The 26,805-nt window shown below is 41.1% G+C and overlaps 1 protein-coding gene across 2 annotated transcripts in view; it reads right to left on the reverse strand.

Annotated features, from left to right (window-relative positions):
• ADGRL4 (adhesion G protein-coupled receptor L4) overlaps positions 1-22,603 on the reverse strand; it is a 94,746-nt gene extending 72,143 nt beyond the window's left edge. For both annotated transcript variants that reach the window (XM_081008625.1, XM_081008624.1), the window contains exons 1-2: positions 21,894-22,603; positions 20,154-20,318 (exon numbers count right to left, since the gene is read on the reverse strand). In XM_081008625.1, coding sequence (XP_080864751.1) covers positions 20,154-20,318; positions 21,894-22,020 — 292 coding nt within the window. In that variant the 5' untranslated portion in view covers positions 22,021-22,603. The remainder of the gene's footprint in view (positions 1-20,153; positions 20,319-21,893) is intronic.
• Between the last annotated feature and the right edge of the window lie 4,202 nt (positions 22,604-26,805).

Consider the following 26,805-nt stretch of genomic DNA (forward strand, 5'->3'; position numbering starts at 1 on the left):
AAACTTCTATCATGCTATGAAGACTGAACTCTTGGTAAAAATGTTGCACAATTGTTTGGCTCTGCTTTGAAAAAGCTGGGGTGGAGTTCACTGTGGGAGGCCAGTTCTTACTACCAGCAAACTTATCATAATAAGAAATCAGGTCAATTAAAACTATTTCACAATTACTGCCCAAAATCTCTCCAAGCTTGACTTGATGTCCACTTTAGAAAGAAATAGATCTGAGCTTCCTTTTCACTTAACAGCTACTGCCTGCGTTCCTGCCTCCGACTACTCTAGATGGAAAGTCATATTAACTTTGAAAAGTGTTCCTGTGAATAGACTTTCAAGTCAATACACATTTGAAGCTATTTGTTTTCCTATTTTCACTGTGGTTGTTATGGAAATAAGATTCTTTCTGCATGCACTATGAACTGCTTATGCAATAAGACTGCAGAACCGATATCACGTATTTGACTAAACTTTATATATTAAACATTTATACCACATTGCTCTTGTCTCTGCAATAAGGATAAATATCTAAATTTCAATCATTAAAATATTATGTTTGTGATGCACCAGGAACAACCCCCCCCCTTGATTTTATACTGAGCATGACTCTAGCAAACATGTAATGAACATCTGTACTGTAAGATGGCTCACACTGAAATTCTCCTCATCTGAATGTCTCCCCAGTTGTTAGGATTCTGAATGATTTGAAATTATTTTTTAAAGTTGTTTCCCATGCATTAGCAGGTTTTGTTCAGGTCTTTTGCGCATGCAAGCTTTGTGGCAGTTTTTGGTTATGTCTTTTTCTCCCTTGCTTGTGGTTGATGTGCAGAAGCACATCTGGGCCTCAGTTAACACACTGCAGAAAGAGGAATACTGATGTAATCATTCAATCACATTGAAGATTTCTTTTGTGCACTGGTTTGCAATCAGGGTGCATTGGTAGTTGTGCACATTGGTATAATAAGTAACAGTAAAAGGATGGGAACTGAAAACTATGAGAGGCTGTTCATGTGCAAGCACTGAAATTTATTTTAAGAAATTGTCCAAGATATACCAGAAAGAGGAAAAGCTGAATACAGGGCATCTAATATTTGTGGAAAGTGGGTTATAATATGTTTTTGGTTTTGTTTTATTACCGGTATGTATTTTGTTTTGTACATTTTGTATTTTCATGAGGTAGGCGGAGACCTCCAGGTATCCCACCTGAGGGAAGGCAAAGCCAAGCCTATGCTGTTGGAGCCGCTCCAGATCTAGGGGCTGCGCGCGTCCACGCAAAGGGCGCCCCCCGTTTTAAGCGGGGAGCAGTCATTGTATTTTCATGTTGTGAACTTCAGATGAAGGGCAGGATACAAATGTCGTAAATAATAATAAATGAAATCAATCTAGAATGAATCTATGGAAAAATAATGGAATTGAAAGGTATATCAGCTCATACCTAGACTGTAGTTAGGTATCCCAAGTTCAGTACTAAATAAAAATCTCCCTGGAAAGTACATTTGGCATGTTAAATATAAAGCTAAATATGCATAGCCAGTGTTGATCACTCATTTATTCCCATCAGAATAATGGAGAGATGGATACCAATTTCAATTGATGACCTCTTGCATGAGATGTGTGAGGATTGTCCTGCTAGAATAATGAGATCTTTAGTTGGCTATGGTGACATTATATGCATTGCCCCTCTAGATTTTCTTCATATAGATACCTAAAGGATCACTTCAGTATGTCATCCTACGAACACCAAAGACTGCATCTGAATGCACCTTGAGAGCAAAGGAAATAACATCACTATTAAGTTTTATTTGTTAAGAACATTTGTATCCTATCTTTCCAGTGGAATATTGCTCAAGGCTGCTGGCCATAAAAAGAAAAATCATCAGTATGACAAAATTAAAAAAACAAAACACAATAATCCATTTTTTTTAAAAAAGATACACCAGCAATATCACTCACCAAACAAATAAACAGCACTAAAAATGCAGACAAATCTATAAGCAGAAGAACACAAAACTGGCAAGCCAAGCTGGCCAAGACAGTCAAAACAGAAGAGTGTTTTGAAGGATGGCTGTGTTTTGGTTCACATATTGTTTCAGAAAGTCTGAATTGGATATGTTCGGCTTTAAATGTGCACTGAATCTCTAGTCATGGTCCAGATGTTACCATAGCCAAAGTGTCCAGTGCTTAGCAGTAAAGAAATCGGGACCTTTGACATAACATAGGAAGCTGTCTAATGCTGAGTCAGGCCATTCGTCCATCTATCTCAATATTGTCTATACTGACTTGTAGTAGCACTCCAGATTTCAGACAGGGCTTTCTCTCAGCTCTATCTGGATATTTTGGGGGGTTGATACTGGAACCTGTGTTCATAGCAGATGTTCTACCACTGAGACGCAGCTCTCCCTCCAAAGCTGCAAAACACTGCACATTAAAAAGTACTATGAATATCATTAGTAATAGAAGTGAATTGAAGGAGCTATAGGTAATCAGAAGTTACATTACCTAGGCTATATTATTCTGTTTTGGTGAACTCCTTTTTGAATAGATCAATGTCAGCACAATTGTCCTTTTTGTATGAGTGTTATGTGCCAGGGCCAGTGGAATAGCAAAGCATCTGTTCTTTCACTTAAGTGTCCAGGATGTGATTTCAGAAATAATCTTCCCCTTGCTACTTTTTTGAGCGAGCAACAATGTGACCTTGCTGTCTGAGTCATTCCTCTTCCCTTCTCTGAGCAAAGCTGGTATGAGACACATTTTCTTTCCAAAGAAATCTAGGCTCTTTGCAAGAAACATATATTAAATAAAGATATATGCTAGTCACTGCTGAAGCTTATGTCCACTCTCAAAATAACTTGTTTAGATGGCTGGCCATGTGAACAGCCTTCATTATGAATAAAGCATCAAAACCGCTGCATAGCCACTCGAGCTATTCTTTCAAATTGCAGCACCCATTACATGGCTGCCTTTAAAATAAGCAAAGATTGGATTCAACTGTTTGGGAGAAAATAGCCATTTATTGTGGTGTGTGTTTTGGGGCCAAGTTTCATTTTCCTTCTTGCAAAAACAAGATCTTTGTGTCTAGGTAACAAATGTGCAACATTAAATCATAACAAAAAGAATTGAGTTCTCACTTTGGCTTGTACAAAACTGTTCTGTACATGTGGATTTAAGCTTGAGTTTCATTGTTTTTAACAGGCTGTTTAAAGACTGACCATATGTATCTTGCAATGGATATAGTCCTGTAGAGAGGGCTAAAGTCCTGATGCAATCAATGAGTGGACGGGGCTTGGGATAGCGTGCTCCATCCTTGACCTCCACGAACTATCTGTGTACAAATTTTTGTGTGTGTGCAAGCTGTGTGTATGCTGTCTTCATGTGATCTATGCCCTACACCAAATTCAGACAACATTACACCCACTCCAAGCATAAAAAGAAAAGAACCCATTAATCATCTCCGCAGTGGTGAAACGACACACATGGAGGAGGCAAAGGTGTTTTTAAAACCATATAATTAATTAAAACCTTGCGTAAATCAAACAAGCCACTGTTTGCATCTCTTTCCAGAAGTCTGCAGGGATCTACAGTGGCTATCAAAAAGAGTCACTAAAGTACTCAAAAAAATGAGAGGATCAAACAAGTTACAGCCAATTATTCTCTTGCTATTGCCATACAGCGGGGGTGGGGGTAAATGTGACCAAACTGAAAGCAGCATGGCCACAATAAACCTTATTCATGACAGTTAGTCTTCCCGAGGAGGAAACTATAGCCAGGATAAACCGAATTTAAGGACAGAGCTAAGCCAGGGTGGATGAGGACAGATGAGATGGAGGACAGGTGATAGACCTGCTGCCCTTTCACAATGAAAAGATGAGGTAGTTTTTAGACCCTTTTAACTCAATGGTTGCATGACTCAATCCATTAAGAAATATAAAGCATTCTGGATGCAGTAGAGGGTTGTGTATTTTCGTTAATATCAATATAAGGAAATCTGTACTGAATCTATTGAAAATAAATACAGCCCCGAGTTTCTGTTCTTCTATGTTTATCGTAAGTGATGAGATGACATGAATACTCCAAACTCTTACATAGGCTATCATGCAACTGAAGTAATTCCCATAAGATCCCACTTTTCAACAACGAAGGCAGATTATTAAGTTTCCTCATCCTCCAAGCAAAACAAAACCAGCAGTTTCCTTCCCACACTATGAGAAGAGTTCAAGGTGAAAGAACAAATTTGTTCCAAACATCTATTGTTTCCTTTGACCTTCCAGTATACATAGAACCCGTTATTGCAGCTACCATTGCCACAGAATCAGTTTGTATTAGACACTGCCTACTCCACAAGTTGTGTATTGTCTTTTCAAACCGTAGGCTATAATTCTCCAAAGTTCTGATAGGTGGCATGTTCAAGCTGTAGTGGGAGATGGCTAGAGGATGTGGCAAAGAGAAAGGGTCTTGGAAATGAGCTTTTAGAAGAAGAGTCTATGCATAACCCCAAATCAAGCCCCATCTCAAAACAAGAAAAAGGAGTGCCATTAAGTGGATTAGTTAGGAAAAGTTTTGGGCAAACTCCAATTACCTCTCATGCATAGGCTGTGCTTTTTTTGGGGGGGGGGGATGGTGTGCTGGTACACATACCTTGATAAATGTAATGTGGGAGCCAGCACAAAGTGACTACCATGAGCATCAAAGAAAGAGGTGGTGGTACTCTGTACAGTAGCCCAATAACACTGTGTTAGATCATTGTTTAAAGCATAAGAACCTAGTGCATCCAGGTTTGAAAAATGCCTTCAGGTGGTATAGTGTGGAGTACAGCTAGCTAAGAAATTTATACAGTGGTGCCTCGCAAGACGAAATTAATTCGTTCTGCGAGTTTTGTCGTCTTGCGGTTTTTTTTGTCTTGCGAAGCACGGTGTCGGGAAAGTTTTGGAAAAGCTTCAAAAATCACCAAAGTCTTTAAAAACCTCAAAAAAGGCTACCACACTGCGTTCTATGAGTTGCTCCTCGAAGTCAAGTCACAACTGTATTAACGGTGTTAAGAAAAAGGAAACAAACTTGCAAGACGTTTCCGTCTTGCGAAGCAAGCCCATAGCGAAAATCGTCTTGCGAAGTAGCTCAAAAAACAAAAAACCCTTTCATCTAGTGAGTTTTTTGTCTTGCGAGGTACCACTGTATTCTCCTTTTGAAACTGGCAGTCATATTTGAAGATCAAAAGTTGCTTTATGAAAAAAAAAGTGGCACCTTCAAGAATATGTTTCAGAGTGGAACAGTGCTCCTGTTCAGGGTTCCAGACAAGCACACTCTTCTGAGAATACTCAACTCCATTCCTTCTGCCCCTCAATTTTCCCCTTTCTCTCCCTGACAAACAGTTAGCAATCTGTAGCCACTCAGCATTCTTAGTCATCATTAGGATTTTGGGGTTTTTAAACACCCCCATATTTTTTTCCTTCTCGATTTTTATTTTGTTTTATTTTGCATTTCTGCAAACATCAGGGTTCCCCTGAGTATGCTGATGCCTTCTCTTTGTATGTGGATGGTTAGGCTTGCCATATGTCAGGAAAATTCCTGACATGCCCTGATTTTCAGGTGTAAAAATGGCATCTGGGTGAATTTTGCCATTTTGGCTGCAGCAGGATAGGGATTTGGAGAATGAGTTCATTGCTCATAGATATTTTGAAAACTGTATTCTTGCACATACAATCAAATGAGCATGCACAACACCTTCTGCTTACACACCCATTGACTTCATTTCAGATCTGGAAACTAGGGAAATAGTACTACTTGCTGCGTACGGACATTGAAATGGCTCTTCTTTACACTGCTACTTGTCAATGGAACAATATGTTTCTCAGGTAGGTACAAGATAAACCGGATGTTCGGTTAATACATTTATGATTTCTTAAGCAAATCCTAGAACATCCTCTTTAAACTTAATCTGATTGACTCAAGAAGTAGAAAACAGACACTTCCCTTCGGAAATGGAACAACAATTGGCAAAAGGTTAAAGATGTTGAATTACAGAGATGTGCTTGAATCTATACGAATAGCAGAACGATTATAGAAAATTGTGGGTTCTTTTCAAAGAAGCAGGAACTGGCTTTTCTGTATCATGTCTTGTTATACAATTTAGAATGCTTCTATGGCAGCAGAATAATGAGCAGAGCATCCCTGTGTTTTGAAGTCCTACCGTGTTTGATATGACTCACTTCTTAGTTCAGGGGAAGTCAGCACTGATGCCTTTCAGAATCCAGTTGTTGTTGTTCTATGGCTCTCAGTAATCCCGGTCATTGAACATGTTGACTGGTGTTGATGGGAATTGGAGTCCAAAAACATCTGAAGGGGGAAGCATAGTAGCTACCCCTGTCCTAGTTAATGTATTTAGGACCGCAGCTTAAAAGGGCAAATTTAGGGAAGACTCTTTTTCAACTTCACTCTATACTCAAACTGAAAAAGCAGTTGTAGGTGAAGAATGCTTTAGCAACACTAGCTTCTCCTGTAGGTGGATGAACTGTGCCAATCCTACAAGACTAACAGGATTCATATGGCATTGCAAATGTGCAATCCCTCATGTTGTGGCAATGTAAGTACATTAAGTTAAATTGAAGAAAGCAGGACTTCCGGGTTGGCGCCACCGGCAATGGTGGAATCCCTCTGATTGGGAGGGATTTGCCCCGTGGGAATTTGGGTCTGGCCGCCACGGCGAAGGCGGAGACCCGCAAAAAATCACAGGTGGGAGAAGCCTGTGAACGTGGGATTCGGCGGGCACCCTTTGCGCCTCCCCTACTCGCGGGGAACCCAGTTTCGGGGGTCCGGAGCGACGTGGGGTGAGTGGCACGGTGCTTCGAATCGTCTGCTTCTTCCACGAAGCGAAGCCGCATAGCTGTTGCCGGAGAGTGCTGACTTTTTCCTGTGGACAATTTGACTCTAATTACCCGTGAGTAGAGCTGAAGTGGGAGAATTGGATTTTTAAAAGTATAATTTGGCATCGAAACGGGGAGGTTCAATACAGGAAGTCCACCTCCCCCTTTTGTAAATAGACTGAAGCAATGAGGCTGCAAGCTGAAGCCTTGGGAAGCCTTTTGTAAAAGACCAAATTTTCATCGGTAAAGAACATTTAACCCCCCCTTGGAGGCAGGAAAGAGGGGGGGAAGTTGTGGACTGTGTATGCCTGCAGGAGAGAGCGAAGAGAGCTAGAATACCACCGCTCTGACCCTGGAAACGGGCTGCTAGTAGGACTGACGTCTTTTGGAATGTCCATTGACAGTGCTTAGAATGTTCACTGACAGCTAGCTAAATAAGAGAAATACATTGTTTCTACTGTCTCCGGCTGTTTCTAAAAAGGAGTAAAAGTAACTGAAAACTGAAACTAACTTTGGATTGTTTGAACTGTGTCTAAAAGAGGACATTATTGATTAATATAAAATAACATAAATAGAAACTGTTTCCCCTTAGCAGAAGCTTATGAAACTGGTTGTTTTACAAGAGTTGGGCTAGGGGAATTTCCAACTGCAAGATAAAAAATTGTGAGACTCTGGGACTGACCTTGAATCTTTTAAGTGTTATGGCAAATGGAAAGGAAAAAACAGATCAGCTAACTGCTGAAAAAACATTAAGGTCTGGGAGGACTTGGCAGCAACCCAGGAGAGGTTCAGCATCAGGCCTTCCTGCTTCCTCTGCTGCTGCCTCTGCATCAGTACAAGCACAACCAATAGGAATGTCAACAGAAGAGGTTTTAGTGGCTGCATTAGGTAAGATAAACGATTCATTGGAACAGCTTAATAAGAAAGTGGATGTTGCAACGGAAAGTATAAATAATTTGGGACAAAAGGTGAACACCAATACAGAAACTATCCAGAAATTGATACAGGAATCTACTCTGATACGGCAGACTGCGGAGGAAGCCAGGGAGAAAGCCGTCGCGGCTGAATGTAAAGTAACACAATTGGATAGAGAGAGAGTCTCAGCCCTACAGAGGCAACTTGATGAACATAAGCTGACGCTTGCTATGATTGAACTTAAAGAAAAACAGACGAATTTGAGGATCAGAGCTTTACCTGAATGGGAGAAGGAAAGCTTGATAGACTTTTTTACACAGGAATTTGAGAAAGAGAAAGAGAAGTTTCAGGAGGAGACAGGACTAACATTGGTTAAGAAAGTGAAATATTTAGGGGTTAACATGACTGTTAAAATGTGAATTTATTAAAGGATAATTATGAAAAATGTTGGACTGAAGTGAAAAAGGATCTACAAATATGGACAAATTTGAAGCTATCATTGTTAGACTGAATTGTTGTGATAAAAATGAATGTGCTGCCAAGGATGTTGTTTTTGTTTCAAACGTTGCAAATTTTGGATAAGATGGACTGTTTCAAGAAGTGGCAGAAAGATATTGTTTGGCAGGGCAAGAAGCCTCGAATAAAATATAAGATATGGCAGATGAAGTCGATGGACTATATGGAATTGGTGGAAATGACTGGCAGAATCCGAGACCAGGGAGAAGAGTCGGTGGAAGAAGACTGGAAAAAGTTTAAAGACTATTTATAGAAATATTGTAAAATTAATGAATGTTAGAAAAATGTTGGAATGAAGTTATATGGCTTTAGTAGAAATGCTATAAGGAATTAAGTATAAATAGATTAATAGAGTATTAAAGGGAAAAATAAGGTTAGAAATTGTTAAGATAATTAAAGGATAGAAAGTAGAGGAAGATGGAAAGGAATTGCTGAAACAATCAACAGAAGTGGAATACAAAAAGGGAGGTGTGAGGAGGTCACTGAAATAAGTGAATGAAAGATAAGATATGGAAATTGTTTGATGTTTTTTAAACTGTTTTTGTTTTGTTTTGTTGGTTTTAATGTGTTATGTAGTGTTTCTGTGTTGTATTGTATTTTTTTATTGTTTTGTGTGTTTAATTTTTTTATTTCTTTGTGTGTCGGAAAAGTAATAAATATTTTTTAAAAAATAAATTGAAGAAAGCAGAAATGTTTGTAGTAATTGGCAAGGGGTAGGTGTGAGGAACGAAGACATCTGAAAATTAACATTCAAAAACAACATTTAATTTCTAAAGTGAGGATGTAGTGAAAAATATCTACTTCCCCATCCCTGGATTCCCTAAATTGCAAGTCATTCATTTTTTAAAAGTCAAATCTAAAACTATTTTATTTAATGGTGGCTACTGAGTCTAAATTGCAACCTGTACTCAGACATTGCTTATCATTTAGGCAGTGGTAGTTAGTGTCCATTGGGACTGGTAGGGTAGGAGAGAGGAAGGCCAACAGTAGGTGGAGCCATAGCCCAAAATAGGCAGATCCAACCATTCTTAGCATTGTTCCTTCTTAGTTCAATAGAAGCAACATATCTTCAAGAATAAGCTTCAATATTGGATAAGTAATATGGAAAGCTTTTTTCATCCTGAGGGCCACATTCTCAGATGGAAAACTTTTCACATGCCAGAAGTGTGTGGGGCAGAGACAAAAGTGGGCAGAATCATAAATCCACATGATACCTTTTATTCAGTAGACTAGTTTCTACACTGACTGTCATCTATCTGGAAGCAAGAGGCAATATTAGAGTTGCGTATCAAGGCCCCCAAGCCACCCCCAGGAGAATAAAGACACAAGGACATAGAATTTTAAGTTATTGTTAATGCGCGAGGCTGAAAGGGAAGCCTCAGAGTTGCGTCACAGCTTAAATCGGCCCCGGCCACGCCCCTGAAGCGACCTGATTGGCCACCTGGCTACATGGTGTGGCGGCGGTCTCCCACAGCATGACGCGGGATGCTGTCCTGCCCGCTGAGTGGGGTGGCCAGGAGGCCTGACCGCAACCCATCACCACAAAAAAGTGGAGCCAATTTCAAGGACACATTCCAGCCAAGCAGAAACATTCAAAGAGGGTGTGAAGCCAGGCCAGTAGAAGAAGTGATTGGGAAGGGAGTGTGGTCTGAGGCAAATACCCCAGGTCAGATGGAGAGGCTTGGGGGGCTTCATTCAGCTCCCAGGCCTGAGGTTCCCAACTCACACACCTTGTTTTTCCTTTGTGTTGCAAGGCTAATGAACCAACTTTCACTGTGCAGTTATCATTGGCTTCTAATTTTGTGCAAGGGTCCCTTCATAAATAATGTGAGTGCAAAAAATAAACTTGACTTTTTCAGCCTATCTAGTTTCCTATGAGGGAAACTGGATTGTTCTACCTATTCTGCAAAAGTAAACATCACCCAAATTCTTAAACCTGAAGGGGTACTCCTGTGCTCTTTTTAGGGATAAGTGGCCCTGTCAATTATGATTCCCCTCTGTTCACTACATTTCCACATCAGTTTGTGCCATTTGTTTTCAAAAAATTGTCATGAAAATCAACCAGCATTTTAGTGCAAATCTCTCCAAATATACAAAATTCTGTATGCGATTTTGCTTAACGTATATTTTCACTAAGCTGTTTTTTCATGATACAAAAATGCATTGTATGTTCTTACCATATATATATGCATTTTAATGCAATCTTTACCCTAGTATATGTCTTTATGCAAACTGAATTGAATTTCTTCCTCATCTCTAGGCCTCGTCTTGAAAACATTTCCTGGGTTAAGAACTATGAGAACTAGAAGAACTTGGGACAAAGTAACTCGCTCCAAACCTTAAGAATTTGCTTTTCTGAAACTCAGAGCTGTGGCTTAGCCAGGCTGTTTAATTAAGCGAAAGAGAGTGGGAATGACTACTGCACTTTGGTAATCCTGTGTTTTATTATGATAAAAATCATAAGAGGCCTTTATGTAGTTCAGGACTCTGTTTTTATTTCAATGTTATCTAAAAGAACCATTGCTACTAAACTTCCTGAAGATGTGGTTTTAAAAAAGTAAAACAAACACACACACACACACACACACAGAGAGAGAGAGAGAGAGAGAGAAAGAAAGAAAGAAAGAAAGGGAGAGTCAGTCTTTGTATCACTTGGTTATCTTGCAGGACTTATTGCCTCATATTTAATAAACCACTTTGCTGTGTGTTCCTTCACTGGTAAGCAGTTATTGAGTCAAAATCAGAAGACTGCTATAAAATCAAATTGTCCCCTTTTTGTGTTCCAAGAAGGGAATGTTCTAATTGACCTATTGAGGGCCGCCTTCTCAACTGTAACTCTTTTTGTAGATGCTGATAAAATTCCAAGCATGCAGGGAACCCTTACAAGAGTCTGTCTGAACTCAGGTTGAGAAGAGAATTAGTGTGAAGAGCCTCCATAATCACTAGCTTTCGGAATGCTTTTACAGTTCCATGCTGTGGAGCTATGCCTCGGGCCAGACTTTGCAGGAACCAGCTTGTAACCTCAGGCTAAGGTGATGTGAGCTAGGTTAGACATTCAGCCCACATGTTTCTCATAAGAGAAAGACCAGACATATCATAGAAAGACGGTATTAAGAGCTGCTTGATACTGAGTCACACCAGTGTGGTCCTTCTGCCTTAGCATCATCTGCACCGAGTGGTAGAGGCTCTCCCAGGGAAGTCATGCAGAAAGAGAATGTTTTCTTACCTTACAATCTTTAGATCCTTCAAGATCTTAGAACATATTCTTTATGTGCTCTAAGAAAATATACTTGGTATGTATATCACTGAGTTCTGGTTACACATACAAATTAAAGAACAAAAATATTTGAATCCTACTATTTTCTATCATAACTAGTCAACTTATTGAAATACTTATTTTTTTATTGATTCAGTTGGGTCCTAATACTCAAAATAGTTATGCCAGGGACAAAAGCAAAGTATCTGCTTGAATCTCTTTCATGTTTATGTGTTGTTCTTTTTTTGCTCTCAGCTTCTTCCATTCTCCATTTTGTTGCAGTCCAAGCTTGTTCAGCATTGAAGAGCTTGTCTGCAAAACTAGCCATCACCAACAAGCACACACTGACTTCTCAAGTTTCAGCTTCCTTCTGTGAGAGCTCTGCTGCTCCTGTTTCCAGTGATGAGTCATCAGCTAGCTTAATTCAGATCAGCTTCTGCCAGAGTGAAACTTTTTAAAGGTAACCTCTTTAGAGCATTCCAAATACAATGAATTCAAACATACATTTTATGTACATTAAATATATAACTTTGACATAGATCACATCCATGCAATACATGGCATGCCCCCAAAGAATTCTGTAAACTATAGTTTGCCCCACAACTCTCAGCACACTTAACAGACTACAGTTCCTAGGATTATTTGGGGGAAGCCGGGTGCTTAAAATATATGGTGTATATGTGATCATAGTGTTGGGTGGGGTCTTGTAGGCCATCCTCCTCAATGCAGAGCACCCCCAACAGTTGGCTATCCATCTCTGTTTGAAGATCTAAGCTAGGGCAAAGAGGTCCAGCTTTTTGACGTTCCAGCTACGGCAAAGCCATCACCCCTACAACTAATTGGTTACACTGTAGTGTAAACTGTCAATAAATTTATCCTAATGCTCAATTGAAATCGACCTTCCTATAACTTAGGGCCCATTATATATAGCCCTACCTTCTGGAGTAGGAGAGAACAAGTCTTTGCCTTTTTACAAGGCAACAGTCCTTCAGGAATTTGAAGAGCACTATTTTAATAGCTGCTGAAAACACATTGTCTTCCAGTGGAATCAGTTAACACATTAAGTTTTGCAGGGGCGGACTTTGGTAATATGGCATATGAGTGAGGACAAAATTTTGTGGCTTCCCTCCTAAATATTTCTTATTTCTGTAATTCATTTGGGTGCAGTTGCTTTTTAATGGATCTTTTCCGTAGGTACCTGTATAGTAATAATGATGATGATGATGATGATGATAATAATTATTATTATACCTACTACTTTTGTGCTTCCATGGCTAGGCACCCTGTACGTGGGAACTGCCCACGCTGCCCTAAACCCAGTGCTGAGTTTTGAGAGATCTTAAAGTTAGATATTAACTAACAGCAGTCACAAATTTTAAAGACGGCTGCTTCTTGGGAGAAAAGCAATGATAAACCTAGACAGCATCTTAAAAAGTAGCGATATCACCTTGCCAACAAAGGCCTGTATAGTCAGAGCTATGGTTTTCCCAGTAGTGATGTATGGAAGTGAGAGCTGGACCATAAAGAAGGCTGATCGCTGAAGAATTGATGCTTTTGAATTATGGTGATGGAGGAGACTCTTGAGAGTCCCATGGACTGCAAGAAGATCAAACCTATCCATTCTTAAGGAAATCAGCCCTGAGTGTTCACTGGAAGGACAGATCGTGCAGCTGAGGCTCCAATACTTTGGCCACCTCATGAGAAGAGAAGACTCCCTGGAAAAGACCCTGATGCTGGGAAAGATTGAGGACACAAGCAGAAGGGGACGACAGAGGACGAGATGGTTGGATTGTGTTCTCAAAGCTACCAGCATGAGTTTGACCAAACTGCAGGAGGCAGTGGAAGACAAGAGTGCCTGGCGTGCTCTGGTCCATGGGGTCACAAAGAGTCGGACACGACTAAACGACTAAACAACAACAGAGTTAGATAAACTGACTTGATTGGTATTTGGAATGGGGGGGGGGAGTTCTGAGTTTTCATGTATTATGTGCAGCCTGTGCTTTTCAAAATATCTTTGCTGTGTCTGGGAAATCATTGCAGCAGGACAGCTGTGGTTACATATACACGGGCTGTACAATTACTTCAAAAACTCTGGCAAATATAATTGCTGTGCAGTTGTAAAGGAGACACACGATGGCTTTTCAGAGCCCCAACTTCATATGGCACTATGCAGCCTCACGATAGCTGGATGAGCTGCTAGTGTGGAGATTGATTCATCTCTCAGAGTGTAAATTGCGACTGACGTTTACAAGGGATTCTTGTGGCTATTGTCTCTTCCCCTTCCTGCCTGCCGACCTGTGCAGAACAAACAGCTCAGCTTCATTGTCCTGCCATATTTTAGAAAGTTAAAGTAAACACTGTGATCATGCTGTTTACTTCAATATTGTGCCAGTGAAACAACAAATTGGCAGTCAGCAGTCATCAGGCAGCCAGCAGTAAAACTATACAACAGTACCGGAAAGCTGCAAGTATGTCAGCCCGTTTTATCCCTAATATAGGAGGGGAAATTCCCAAACATTGCATTTCAATTGGCTTCTTTGTCACCTACTGTTATTCAGTGGAGTCTGAATTATTTTTCTGGATGTGGGTTATCTGCTGCACGGAAGTTCCATTTCTCTGTAATTTAGATGTGGTTTATATTCATACCTAAAGCTATAATTGCAATTTAAAGAAGCGGCTCAGTCCTCTAATCTGAATTCGTCATCTGACTCCTTACCATCCTCTTTCACATCCAACATCACCATCAGCTTTCTTCATGCTTTTAGCACACACATGAACACACACATTATCCACAGCAATCCTCTTAAAAATGTGCACCTATGAGATTTGGGTGGCTTTGTTTTCCCCACTGTGTGTGACAGAGATGGGGAACCTGTGGCCCTCCAGATTATGTTGGACTCCGAATCCCATAAACCCCAATCAGCACAGCCAGTGGCAATGGATTATGAGAGTTGTAGTCCAACAATGTCTGGAAGGACAAAGGTTTTCCACCCCTGATTTATCCCAATATTGTGAGCAGTGTTGGCTTTCTAGAGCATTGAACAGGAGTCTTTCCATCCTGAAAACTCACCCATAGCTCCCTGGTGCATTTGGCAACTTTAGCAATCACCACATGAAAAGAGTAACAATAAGATTAGGATATACTTATTCATGGCTCATCTTACAACATTTGTTTAAATGTGACCTTTGCTGGTGTCTTTGGCTTCATCTGCTCTTTTTATATTTTTGATAACTGCCTTATTAAAAATGCTTTTTAAAAATTTGCAGCATGGTGCTGCAGAACTTGCACAATAATTTTTAAAATATAATTTGCTATTAGCTGCAAAAATGTTGAGATCTGTTCTTAAGATCGGAAAAATGAGAATCTCGGAGAAACAAAAAAGACAGATCCTTCCATCTCTACTCAGAGGAGACTCATTGCAATGAATGGGCCTATGTTAGTCATGCCCTTTCATTTCACTGAATCTGCTCTGAATGAGATTAACATGGGACACAACACATTGAACTTTAGATCCCATTCCCTGCTTGAGTTATCCTACTCGACAAAGTCCATTTCATGGACAATCTGGAGAAGACAGATTGCGTTATTGAATCACTGTCTCTTTAACGAGTAAAGAACAGTTTCATAGCAGTATACACATTAAATGAATTAAACTGACAACTGTCGGTTCAACCTCTTTTTGCTTTCAAAAAAATCATACAGATCCTTTGTTTAAAAAAGGTTGAATGTTACTTCTGAAACCAATAGCTACTACAGCTTCCTTGATTATATCAACACAAAGCTCCAGAGTTAAGAGTGGAGAAGGGAGGTATTTAAATAACATCATTAAGGATATCATTAAAAGCCAGCTATTACTGAACAGGTGCAAAATTGTTAAATTGCTGCTAATGACAGCAACAGTGAGCGTTGCCACCTATCTAACTAACATGCCTGCACTGTGTGTGTCATTTGGCGAGCTGCGGCTTATATACGTACATGAAAGAGAATCTGCATTGATGATAACAGAAGGACTGTTGTACTAGCAAGCAAACATTATAAATTGAAGAGTAACAGGCATTTATCTCCAGAAGCCCTTCCTAGGAAAAAAGTAGAGGAGAAATACTCACACTCCAAGATCTAACATATCATTAAGTCACAGCATTGCTCCACTTATTTTAGCTTCAAGCTAATAACTAACCTGACTATCTTTTAATCCTTTTAAGATCTTATCCAATTAAAAGCAGATGGTAAATATGCTCTTAGAAGACTACAAAGAAGATTAGCTGAGTTGTGCGATCCACTGCCTTCAAAAAATGCCCTTTTTTTGCTTCCCGAGAATATTTCCTGCACCACCGATGAAAACCAACGAATGAATAAAGAACCCATCCACGTGATGCTGACACAAAACTTCACACATGCACTATGCAAAAAGAGGAAATAACATTACCCCCTTCTTTCCTCCACCTCTCCCTCCACAAACTCACAATGCCTATGATAACAATGTCTCATACCAAATGTAACCAACCTGTAGAAAAGAGTATGAATTGAAAACAGAGACACTATACAGTCATACCTCGGGTTAAATATGCTTCGAGTTGAGAGCGTTCGAGTTGTGCTCCTTGGCAACCCGGAAGTAACAGAGCGCGTTACTTCTGGGTTTCGCCACTTGCGCATGCGCAGATGCTCAAAATGACGTCACGCGCATGTGCAGAAGTGGCGAAAAGTGACGTGCATATGTGCAGACGCGCCATTGCTAGTTACATTTACCTCTAGATGCGAATGGGGCTCCGGAATTCCTGAAAATTTTTCAGTAAAAACCATTTAAAGAAATTTCCTACTATCTTACCCACCTTCACCCAGAAAGCTTGGGCAGCTGCTGGGGCTTATGAACTCTGGCAGGGACCACCACTGATGCTGGTCCTGGGAGCCACCAACCTATGAAACTCACTATGGGGTACTGTGGGGAAATTTAAAATGGTGTCCTGGAGTTCTCTAATGCAGGAGACGATTCACCTTGCCAAAGCCAGTGAAGATGTTCTTGACCATAAACCACAATAAAGCAGTGACCAAACAACAAAAAACACAACATATCCAAAATAAAAAAGGCTAGGCAAACAGAAACAGTTCAATGGGATTTACTCCCGTAAGTGCAAATAATTCATCCTTTAAAGTAGTGTGAGAAGAATGAAATAATCTCTAGCTAGCACCTAAAAGCAAGTAACCTTGGGAAAGTACCCACAGCCACCACTGAAAGGGCTTTTTCTCCAGTCACTACCTACTACCAGAGCAATCCCAACCCCCGTCATGCCAGGCTTGGGCAGGGCAGAGGGTTTGAAATGACCAGAGGTGTCCATTTGCCCAGAGGCAGCAAATTTCAAAGGCCAGATTTTGTATGCTTAAATTTTATAGTAGCAGTGCGTGTGTGTGTGCATGCAGTGCTTTGTTCTGGGAGGTACGCATTTTGTGAATCTTTGTACTTTTGTTCATTTACTGTATTTATTTCCCCCGATTTGAACTATAAAATGTTGATTTTCTTGAATCAAAATGACAGTACCCCTAAACATTTTTTAAAGGAAAAAACACATTGTGTGTGTGTGTGTGTAATGTATCACATTTGTTAATGTTAGTTTGATACTTCCCACAATCCAGGAGCTTCAGATTTCAATGCTCTACAACTCCCATAATCTCTGACCATTGGCCATGCTGACGGGAGGGGCACAGCTCAGTCATTCCTGGTTTCATGGAATAATTCAGCATGTATTTGGCTCGCGTTAGTTCTTTTGCTGTGTGACAGAAGACGCCCCCTTTTCCTTTCACACAGTAGTGAAAATAAGGGATTTGGAGTAGTAACAAATTCATGTGATCACATGAAAATTAGAGACTCATCACTTGATGGGCTCTTTTCTTTTCGTTTCTCAATGACAGGAACATGATAGGAAAAATTGCTTTCAGGGTAACTCCATTCCAATAAAATCCATTCCAGTCAGCCATGTAGGCTATCACACAAATATAGTCATTGTCCTCTCCTTTTCCGTTATAAACAGAGATTAGACTGACTATGACGCTGACTAGAAACAGCATCATTTTGTGTAATATCCCCCCCCCCCCCACATGCCTTTGTCACTATCAGATTTCTAGAAGCTATGAATACACAGGCAACCTAAAACTCAATTATCTTTCCATGATTTTTATTTCATGTGTTTGTTGACTAAACTTGGCCCAAGGGGATGGATTAATACAGTTAGATGCTTTATTGTTCTGTCCTTGATCCTGTCATGTCTGGATAGCTCAGTTGGTTAGAATATGGTCCTGACTGCAGGTTTGATCCCCGTACAGGACAGCTGCATATTCCTGCACTGCAGGGGGTTGGAATAGATGATCCTCAGGGTCCCTTCCAACTCTACAATTCTATGATTCATTGTGTTTTGGGAGGGCCATTTTGTCTACCTTGGGGCTCTTTTCTTTTGTCCATGCAAAAGTCTGCTTAGGAATGCATAGTTGAGTATTAGTATTCATGGAAAATAGAAATTATTTCAGTATTTATGGATAAGGAATGGGTGTAGGGGCAACATGCTCTATCCCAATTAATTTGAATGTCTGGAATGGATCCCTGTAGCTCCCCATATATTTATTATTCACAGATACTGAAGAACTAAAACACTTGACATTTAAAAACAAATGGGTCAATATGGTTTCGGGAGTCATGGACAGAAAAACTTGCAACCCTCTGGGCACTTTTCTGGGAGCAGGCCTTATTGAACAAGGTGTGACTTTTGTCTGATTAGAAAGAATAGGCTTGCTCTGGCAGGGAAACAACAGTGGAGCAAGTATGAATGGAACCCCCCACTGCGGATTTTCTCTCATCATTTTTCACTTTCCATTTTTATTTAGGTGAAATCCAGTGAGAACCTGGTGGGACCCCTCTAAGAAAGTGAGCTACTTTCATCCATTGCATTTGATCTTCCTGTGAAATCCCCTCAGGTATTCTACATGAAGGCAAACTCTCAAAAATTAATGCTTTAAGTGAGGGGAAAGAGAGAGGGGTCAACACCAACAGTCGGAGACCATCCTGACTTCCTAACCTGAGTCCTCCTATCCGGGGCTCTATTCAAAAGAAGCAAAGAAAGAGGAGATGCATCAAAATGATGCCAACAATCGAACTTCATCAAATAAGAGAGTCGTTATAGAAGACTGAAAAAGCCCCACATTTCTTTTGAGAGATGTTGGCTCGGTAGGATATCCGAAGCAATCTTCAACCGAAATAAATCAAGCCTTTCAATATTTTATACAAAATACAGTCATACCTTGGTTCCCGAACACCTTGGCACTCAAACGTTTTGGCTCCCAAAGGCTGCAAACCCGGAAGTGAGTATTCCGTTTTTTGGAACCCAAACGTCCAATGGGGCTTCTGTGGCTTCCGATTGGCTGCAGGAGCTTCCTGCAGCCAATCAGAAGCTGCGTGTTGGTTTCTGAATGTTTTGGACTTCCGGAACTGATTCTGTTAGACTTCCAAGGTATGACTGTATATAGAATCAGAGTTGGAAGAGACCACAAGGGCCACCCGCTGCAATGCAGAAATCTTTTACCCAGTGTGGGGCTTGAACCCATGACTCTGAGGTGAAAAGTCTCTACCAACTGAGCTATCCCAGGCTTCATTTGTTATAGTTTTTTAAAGAACAGTTTTGAGGCTGTGCAACCCCCCCCCCGCACACATTCTTCTCCTCATGACTTTTGGTGCTACCTCCCCATTTAGCCTCAGGCATCCAGCCAGCTAGCCAGAGCCCACACCAGAATACTCTATTCCATTCCCAACCCATCTTTTCTGCTTTTCATTTCCAAGTGACTCTACCCCCCCCCCCATGGCCACTGAGCATGCTAATTCCTCATTGATTTGTTTGTGTGTCTGTGGGTTAAACCACAGAGCCTAGGACTTGCTGATCAGAAGGTCGGCAGTTTGAATCCCCACGACGGGGTGGGCTCCTGTTGCTTGGTCCCTGCTCCTGCCCACCTAGCAGTTCGAAAGCACGTCAAAGTGCAAGTAGATAAATAGGTACCGCTCCAGTGGGGAGGTAAACGGCGTTTCCGTGTGCTGCTCTGGTTCGCCAGAAGCGGCTTAGTCATGCTGGCCACATGACCCGGAAGCTATATGCTGGCTCCCTCGGCCGATAAAGCGAGATGAGCGTCGCAACCCCAGTGTCGGCCACGACTGGACCTAAGGGTCAGAGGTCCCTTTACCTTTTACCTATGTATATGTGTGAACATTAATCTCTTAATTATATTTAAAAATATTTCTCATACTCTGCAAACCCTAGGGTTTCCCAGAGCATGCTCATTCCACCCTGGCTTTTTTCTTTCACAGGTCCCACCTGGGTCCCAATCCTGTCAACGCTCACTACCTGAGCTCATTAGCAAAGGGAGATACTTTGGTGACAAATTTAGTTTTCCACAAGTCATTCAAAAATACAGGAATTCCAGGAACAAAGTCTAAAATAATCATGTGACCTTCCTGTGTCTACATCTACAAATCATGCTGGAATGACAAGGTTGTCAGAAGAAGAGATTGCTAAGGATAACCCAATAAAATAAAATAAAATAAATAATGATTTGTAAGGAACTCCATGAATATTAGCTTGCTTACCATAACATCCATTTCTGTCTGGTTTCTCTATGCCGGGCCCACTGAATCCTGGGCCACAAAAACAGCCTTGGCGTCCATTACGAACTTCACATTTTGCACGCTCATCACATGGGATGGTACAGTTCTGGGAGGAGTAGCTACTGTCCAGCAGTGTGGACATGAACACTAAATGGAATTTAAAAGAAATGTGAGTTTTGTCTTTGAGTTCTGAAATCAGTTTTAGGCAACCATTAAGTTGAAAAATCTTATTGCTAAAGAGTCCTGTAAAACAAGGCTTGAAAACAAAATTATAACTGCTGAATGAATGATTTAAGTTCAAATATCTAGGCTTTCAAGTATGTGGATTTGTCTTGAAAAGCATCAGCCTTCAAGTACGTTCAGTAAACACAAAAATACTGCACATCAAACAAGGCTCCACGGTATTTTTGAATAAACTATAAGTGTTTAATTCTACCATGTTTCCCTGCACAGGGCAAAAGTGGCAAATAGTTCTTAGTCCAAAGAACACAACAGAGGAGACAAGAAACATTTTGCATCTGCAGGACACCTCCCTCCCTGCAACAAGCATTTTAACATTACTTTTTAATAGCCCTAGTCCAACAATGTAACTTCATGGAAGATTACATTTACACACAATAGCAGTATCATTTCGGAACACTTTCCCCGTTTTTCAAGGCTACAGTATGACTATCTGAGCTATTTGCTTCATCTTGAGTGTGATAATGGAGCCCAGGCCGATTTTCAAATTCTCCTTACGTCTGGTGATTGCAACGGGTTTCAGCATTATGAAAGTTTGCTTTTGAAAACATTAAGTATAAATTCATTTCCCCATAATGGCAACCTTTATTACTATTTCACATAAGCCACTCTGAGCTTCCCTTTCTCCCCCTGAAGAGTGGCAAATCTATTTTCTGAATAAATAAATAAATGCATTAACACAAAGGAAAAGGAAACAGAATGCAAACAACACAGACCAAGCCATTTACTCCGACGAAATCCCTGTAACTTCAGGGGAGCTTACTATCTTTTAAGGGTGCTTAGGATTGCAGCCTAAACTTCATAAAGTAAGCAGTTGTTGGACAATACTCTCCTAACCCTAATATTACTTTCTAATATTTGAATCGCCATCTTAGTGCTTTATGTCCAAGATTAATTACTGCAGGAAAAACAAGAAGTAGCTTTCTATGAATAATAATGTCCAAAAACATTTTAAAGGTCATGATTATACAACTTTGTAAATATATAATTCTGTTCCCTTCCTCTATTACATTATGCATTATTTATGTGCTTCTTCCCTACAGAAAACCTCTTATTATTATTTCTGAATCTGGCCATCTGTGAGATGTGGCCTTGGTTTAACAAACTGGATAATATTCACATTCACCACTGCCGCCGCCAATGCAATAGCATTTCTGTCTTCTCAAGGTCAGAATTCATTTGAGCTCATGGGATTATTGTCGTCAACTTCTATGCATGCCAGTCTTCTGCAGACATTAGAGTTTCTTTGCCAAGGTGGTTTTGACAAATCTAGCAACTTCCAAAGCTGGACCTGAGAAACTACTTGAGATTCAGACCATTGGTCCATCCCAGTCCTACTTGAAGATGCCAGGGACACTCTATTACTGTGCTTTGGTTGTCCCACATGGATCTCCCAAACTTTCTCTTCTCTATTTCCACACCCTGCCCACCAGTTTTGTCTCTTACATCCAACTTAACCATTCATGAAATAAAATTACCTACCTAGGACCAGTAGAAGTTTCATGGGTGGTGCTTCTAAGAAGTGCTCAGTCTTGAATCCCTTTGTAACAAAATATCTGGTCCTGCTGGAAAATGTATGATCGTGGGCTAAAGGGTTGCACATGCCCATTAGAAGAGAGGATCACGGTGAAATGCCAAAGCTCTTTATTCTGCCATTTGCCTGTCCGTATGCTTCTTCAAATATTTTGAGGGAAGGATGAAGTGAGCTAAAATGCTGAACAGCAAATCAGCTGGAGAGCAAAGTAAAGGAACTGTATAGAAAATTTGATCAAACAGATGAATGAATATGAGTGAGGATAGGCGCAGGAGACAGGCATGAGTACAGAGTTTAAGGAGATGGAGCGTTAGGGACTAACAAGAAGATTTAAGAAAGATACAGGGATAGAACCAAAGACTGAGGATAGCACAGTGGATGGAGATCACAATGGACTTGGAAAGCTGTGGGGAGTAGACCAGGAATGAAAAATGAGCATTAAGAAATGGTGAGGCAGTTACCAGGATCCCACCAGCCTTGCCTGACGTGGGTTGAGCAAATCAGAATTCTAGCACCCCAAAAGAGTTGGTGAAATCTGTAGTTTGCTTCCGTGTCGACTGCTTTCCTTGGCTATCCAGAGATGTCCCAATTGCAGTCTGAAATTCGGTCACTTTAAGAGCAGCAGCATGAGAAGGAGGCACAGGAAATCCACTGAGATTTCTTTTGTGTGGAAAACAAAGATATAAAGCCATGGGAGGAAGGAGGCAGGAAGCCAAATGTGCAGCAAGGAATTTCAGGACCAGCAGGGAGGCTCAAAGCAGGGAGGTACGTGTTAAGGCCCTAAAGGGGTGATGTAATCATAATTAGAGGATAAGTGGCAAAGAATATTGGGGGTGGGGAGAAGATGAATTTTGCTACACCTAACAGAGAATGGGGGGGGGGGGGGAATATGGCAACATAATGCAGGCAAGAACACGTCCAGTCTCTTTCACTTGGATATATTTTGCTTCCTGCTATACACCTTTTTCAAATTTTGTATTCTATTATTACTATCATTGAAAATATGTTTCTATCCCACTTGTTTATGGCGGGAAAAGGACCTTGCTGCTGCTGCTGCTATCTTATAGTACCCTTGATTTCACTGGAACTCAGCTGCAAAAACGTGCAGTGCTCAAGGTAAGATGATGTGTGGAAAAGAAATGCTTAGAACTTTTAGGATTACTTGAGTGTCTATACACACACACACACACACACACAATTTTTTCCTACATGCTGAATTTTTCTGTACTGTGTTGGATTTAAAAAAACCCCCAAAGTGAAAATAGTGTATGAAGTCAATAAATGATATTATCAGGGAGTGCACAGTTCCCAAGAATAGATCCACACAAGTTTTTCTTTTGAGGATAGGCAGCAACTGAGTGTGGTGCTAGGTGTGGACCAGCTTCACAGTCATGGGTGACTTTGCATTGTGAAAACCACACTAGTTATAACTCCAAACGAACTGCTGGAAGCTCCCGTTCTGATGGCAGGTCAGGCTTTAGACTTTGGAGGCCTTCAGCACTGTTTACCGGACCTCATCTTCCATTGCACCTGAAGGCAGGAGGCTAGTTTATGGGGCATCTATGGTCTACATGGTACATACAGCTCTGTCTTCTAACAGCTTGCCAGTGCTATCTGCACCTCAGGCAGCAGAATGTGAGGTGTGGTAGGCAGACCCTGAAATACCACACCTGTGCTCTCTTCACCTAACAGCTTGTCTTGGTAAGCTTGGCTCTATCCGCTGGGTCACTTTCTCCTCTAACATCCATAGTTTATGCCCCTAAACCTGACTTGTCCCTAGTTAGTTTTTCCTGATGAGGTGAAAGAGTTATTCCTTCTGGATCTCTGAGAGCCATATCCATCTGGTCACCACAGAATTCAGGCCTCTCAGATCCATCTACATGACCTTCTCTCCTACGTTTATGGAAGACAGGAGCCCATTTGGGAGGGCACTACTGTTTTTCTGAAAAAAGATTTTCTGAAAGGCTATGCGAGACAAAACACATCTCACAACTGCAGCCATTCTGTCACTACACATGGAAGTTTGCCAACTCTGTAACAGCAGGCAAGAGCCACAGTGACAGGAAATCTCTCTTTGCAAGAGAAAATTAGAAAGTAATATGAAAACAGTGTTTCCTCTTTCCACACCTACTTGGTAGGCTGGAGGCCGCAAGCACATTTCCCTCCATTTTTAAATTCAGCTTTCTTTCTATCAAGGTGAAACTCTCATTGCCTGCATCAGACTACAGTGTAGTCTGCAGGCATAGAGTGGAGAGAAGCCATTTCTACTTCCATTTGCTGAGGTTGCAACACCTGCCATGTTACCCAGGGTTGAATTATTTAGCCAGAAGATGGGACGGCTTCTGCTGGTGGCACACTGTTGTCCCCCGGCACCACAGCACACAACTGAGCAGGTGCTGGGCATGCTGTCTTGCACTTAATTCTCTTTCAATACCCCCCTCAAGGCACTAATGTGTCCTCACATCATGCAGCAGGGAACTGTTCTTATTTCCCCAAGAACCAGAAAGGTTGTTGTTGGGAGTTATTATGGCAAGTATTGTGTAAAATATCTTCCCAACCATAATATCCCAACCGTACATGGGTGTGCTTATGGAGGATGCTGAAAACAGCAACTTCACACCTCACCTTCCCTTTCCCCTCTCACAACATAAACCTTGAGACATTATAAATTTCTCACCATGGTGGGGACCTCTAAATTTGGGAGCCTTTCTGCTTGTGTAAGCTCCCTCCACATTTTAGAACCACAATCTTCCATGGTCCTAAATTGAAAAGGGAACCTAGACAGGTAAACAGCCTCCCAACTACAGAACAGAACCCCCCCCCCAACACAGCTCAGAATGGGTGATGAAGACAGCCTGGGAGGATGAAGTTAGCATACTCATCCCAACTCTTCCTCATCAAGTGAGGGATCTAGGATGGGACTATAGTGACTCATGTGACATGACATCATTCTGCATCAAGTTTCCCCGTCTCTGCTTTGCTTGATTGTCTGGAACTTGCAGAAGCAAATAAATGTGAAGTGAAATGACTCAACTTTACCAGGAAGTTTAGAGGACATAAAGTTGTTCTTTGTAAGAAGTTCTACTTCTGGGATGAAAGCTGTTGTAGTCCTGTGCAGCCAGCCACAGCAGAGCTCAATGGAGGGAGAAGCCAGCCAACCAGCCGAGTCTCAGGGGGTATTCACCTGGAGGCAGAGTCTGTATACAACAGGCATAGGCAAACTCAGTCCTCCAGATGTTTTGGGACTACAACTCCCATCATCCCTAGCTAACAGGACCAGTGGTCAGGGAAGATGGGAATTGTAGTCTCAAAACATTTGGAGGGCCGAGTTTGCCTACACCTGGGATACAAGATTCAGTCCAGTCCTACGGGCAGGAATATCTCAGTTCACGTAGCCAGATGATCCAGGGGTTAAAAAAGGCTGAGGAGCCAAGATCACGAGAAGCAAGAAGCAGCAAGGTCTGGCCTGGAATGACAAATGTTGTTTCCAGCAACTGACTGGGGTTGGAAACCCTGCTTAAGAAAGCTGGAGCCAGCTGGTTCTCATCAAGAACAAGAAGACTGATTAGCAGCAGGTGGAGGCACGTCATCTTCTGCTCCTTCAGGCTGCTGCTCAGCAGGTGAAGCCGACTGCTGGCCCATGACAAAAGCACTTTCTGATAGGTGCTTCCTGTCTGGGTGGGTGTTGCACTAATATCCAATCTACATCCAGCTCCACTATCACTAGCCTGATGTGCCATTTCAATAGACTGTATCAATTTTGACCCTACTTGTTCCGAGCCTTCTAAGAATTAGGTTTAAGAATTGGCTTGTGTCTCTCCACAAAAAGATTTCCCCAAGGAATCACGTTGTATTCTTGTGCTCCATGACAGACATATTTCTAATCTCTTTTGCAATGGGAAACTTACCATATTGGTTAGATATACACATGCACAGGAACTGTTCCCTGTGTATTTTCAGTAGTATTTCAACAGTATTTTTTGAGGACCGACAAAGAGGAGGAAAGCACATAAGAAGCTCATAGGTGAAAAGGAGGGAAAAAAAGAGAGAAGATCTTGATGAGGAGCTTAGATGAGCTGAGAAGGTAGGAATGAAAGGTGAAAAGCAGAGAGGAGCAGGAAAGGGGTCAGCTCATAAAACCATTAAGGATAATATGAGAAGCTTACATCAGATGTTAGCAGGCAACGGGGAGCCAGCAGAGATGACAATTTGGGGAATGTCAGAGCACTATCTTAATGGAGGATTATTTTCACAACAGATTAGTGGTAAAACTGAATGTTGAGGGTATCAGCTGGAGCCTGAAGAAAATGAGGTCGCAGTAATCAAGGATGAAGAGGATGATGGACTTGACAAGTTTTATATTTTTTGTGGTGAGAATGAAGAGGAAATGGAAGATTTTAGAGACATTTGGGAGATAAAACCACCTGGATTTAGTGATAATATCTACCAGTATATAGGGATAAAGAGTGGAGTGACACATGAGAAGGAACAGTAGACCATGTGAGAAAATGCCTTCGAAATCTGCAATGTTGCCAAGACTTTCTTATTGCTGTGAAATCTCAGTAGCCGCTGATGGGGGAAAAAAATCCCTGATGCAGTCAGAATCTGCAAAACTTTAGACTTGGGTATAGAGAGAAAGAAAGAGAGTCATTTCCAAGAGTTGTGTAATTTTTTGCAAAATGGTCTCAAGGTTAATTATATATTAGGAAATGCAAGGGACAACTGTATTGCCAGAGACAGTAGAAATTCTGTGAAAAACAAAAGTAACATCTATTCACATTAGTCTCTTGCCCACTTCATTGCTATCTTTAATTTGAGACTCTGTATAGATTCTTCAGAAAGTAAGGCCAGCTCAGAGAA

Source organism: Podarcis pityusensis (assembly GCF_964106645.2).
Source record: "Podarcis pityusensis genome assembly, chromosome: 6".
Lineage (NCBI taxonomy): Eukaryota > Metazoa > Chordata > Lepidosauria > Squamata > Lacertidae > Podarcis > Podarcis pityusensis.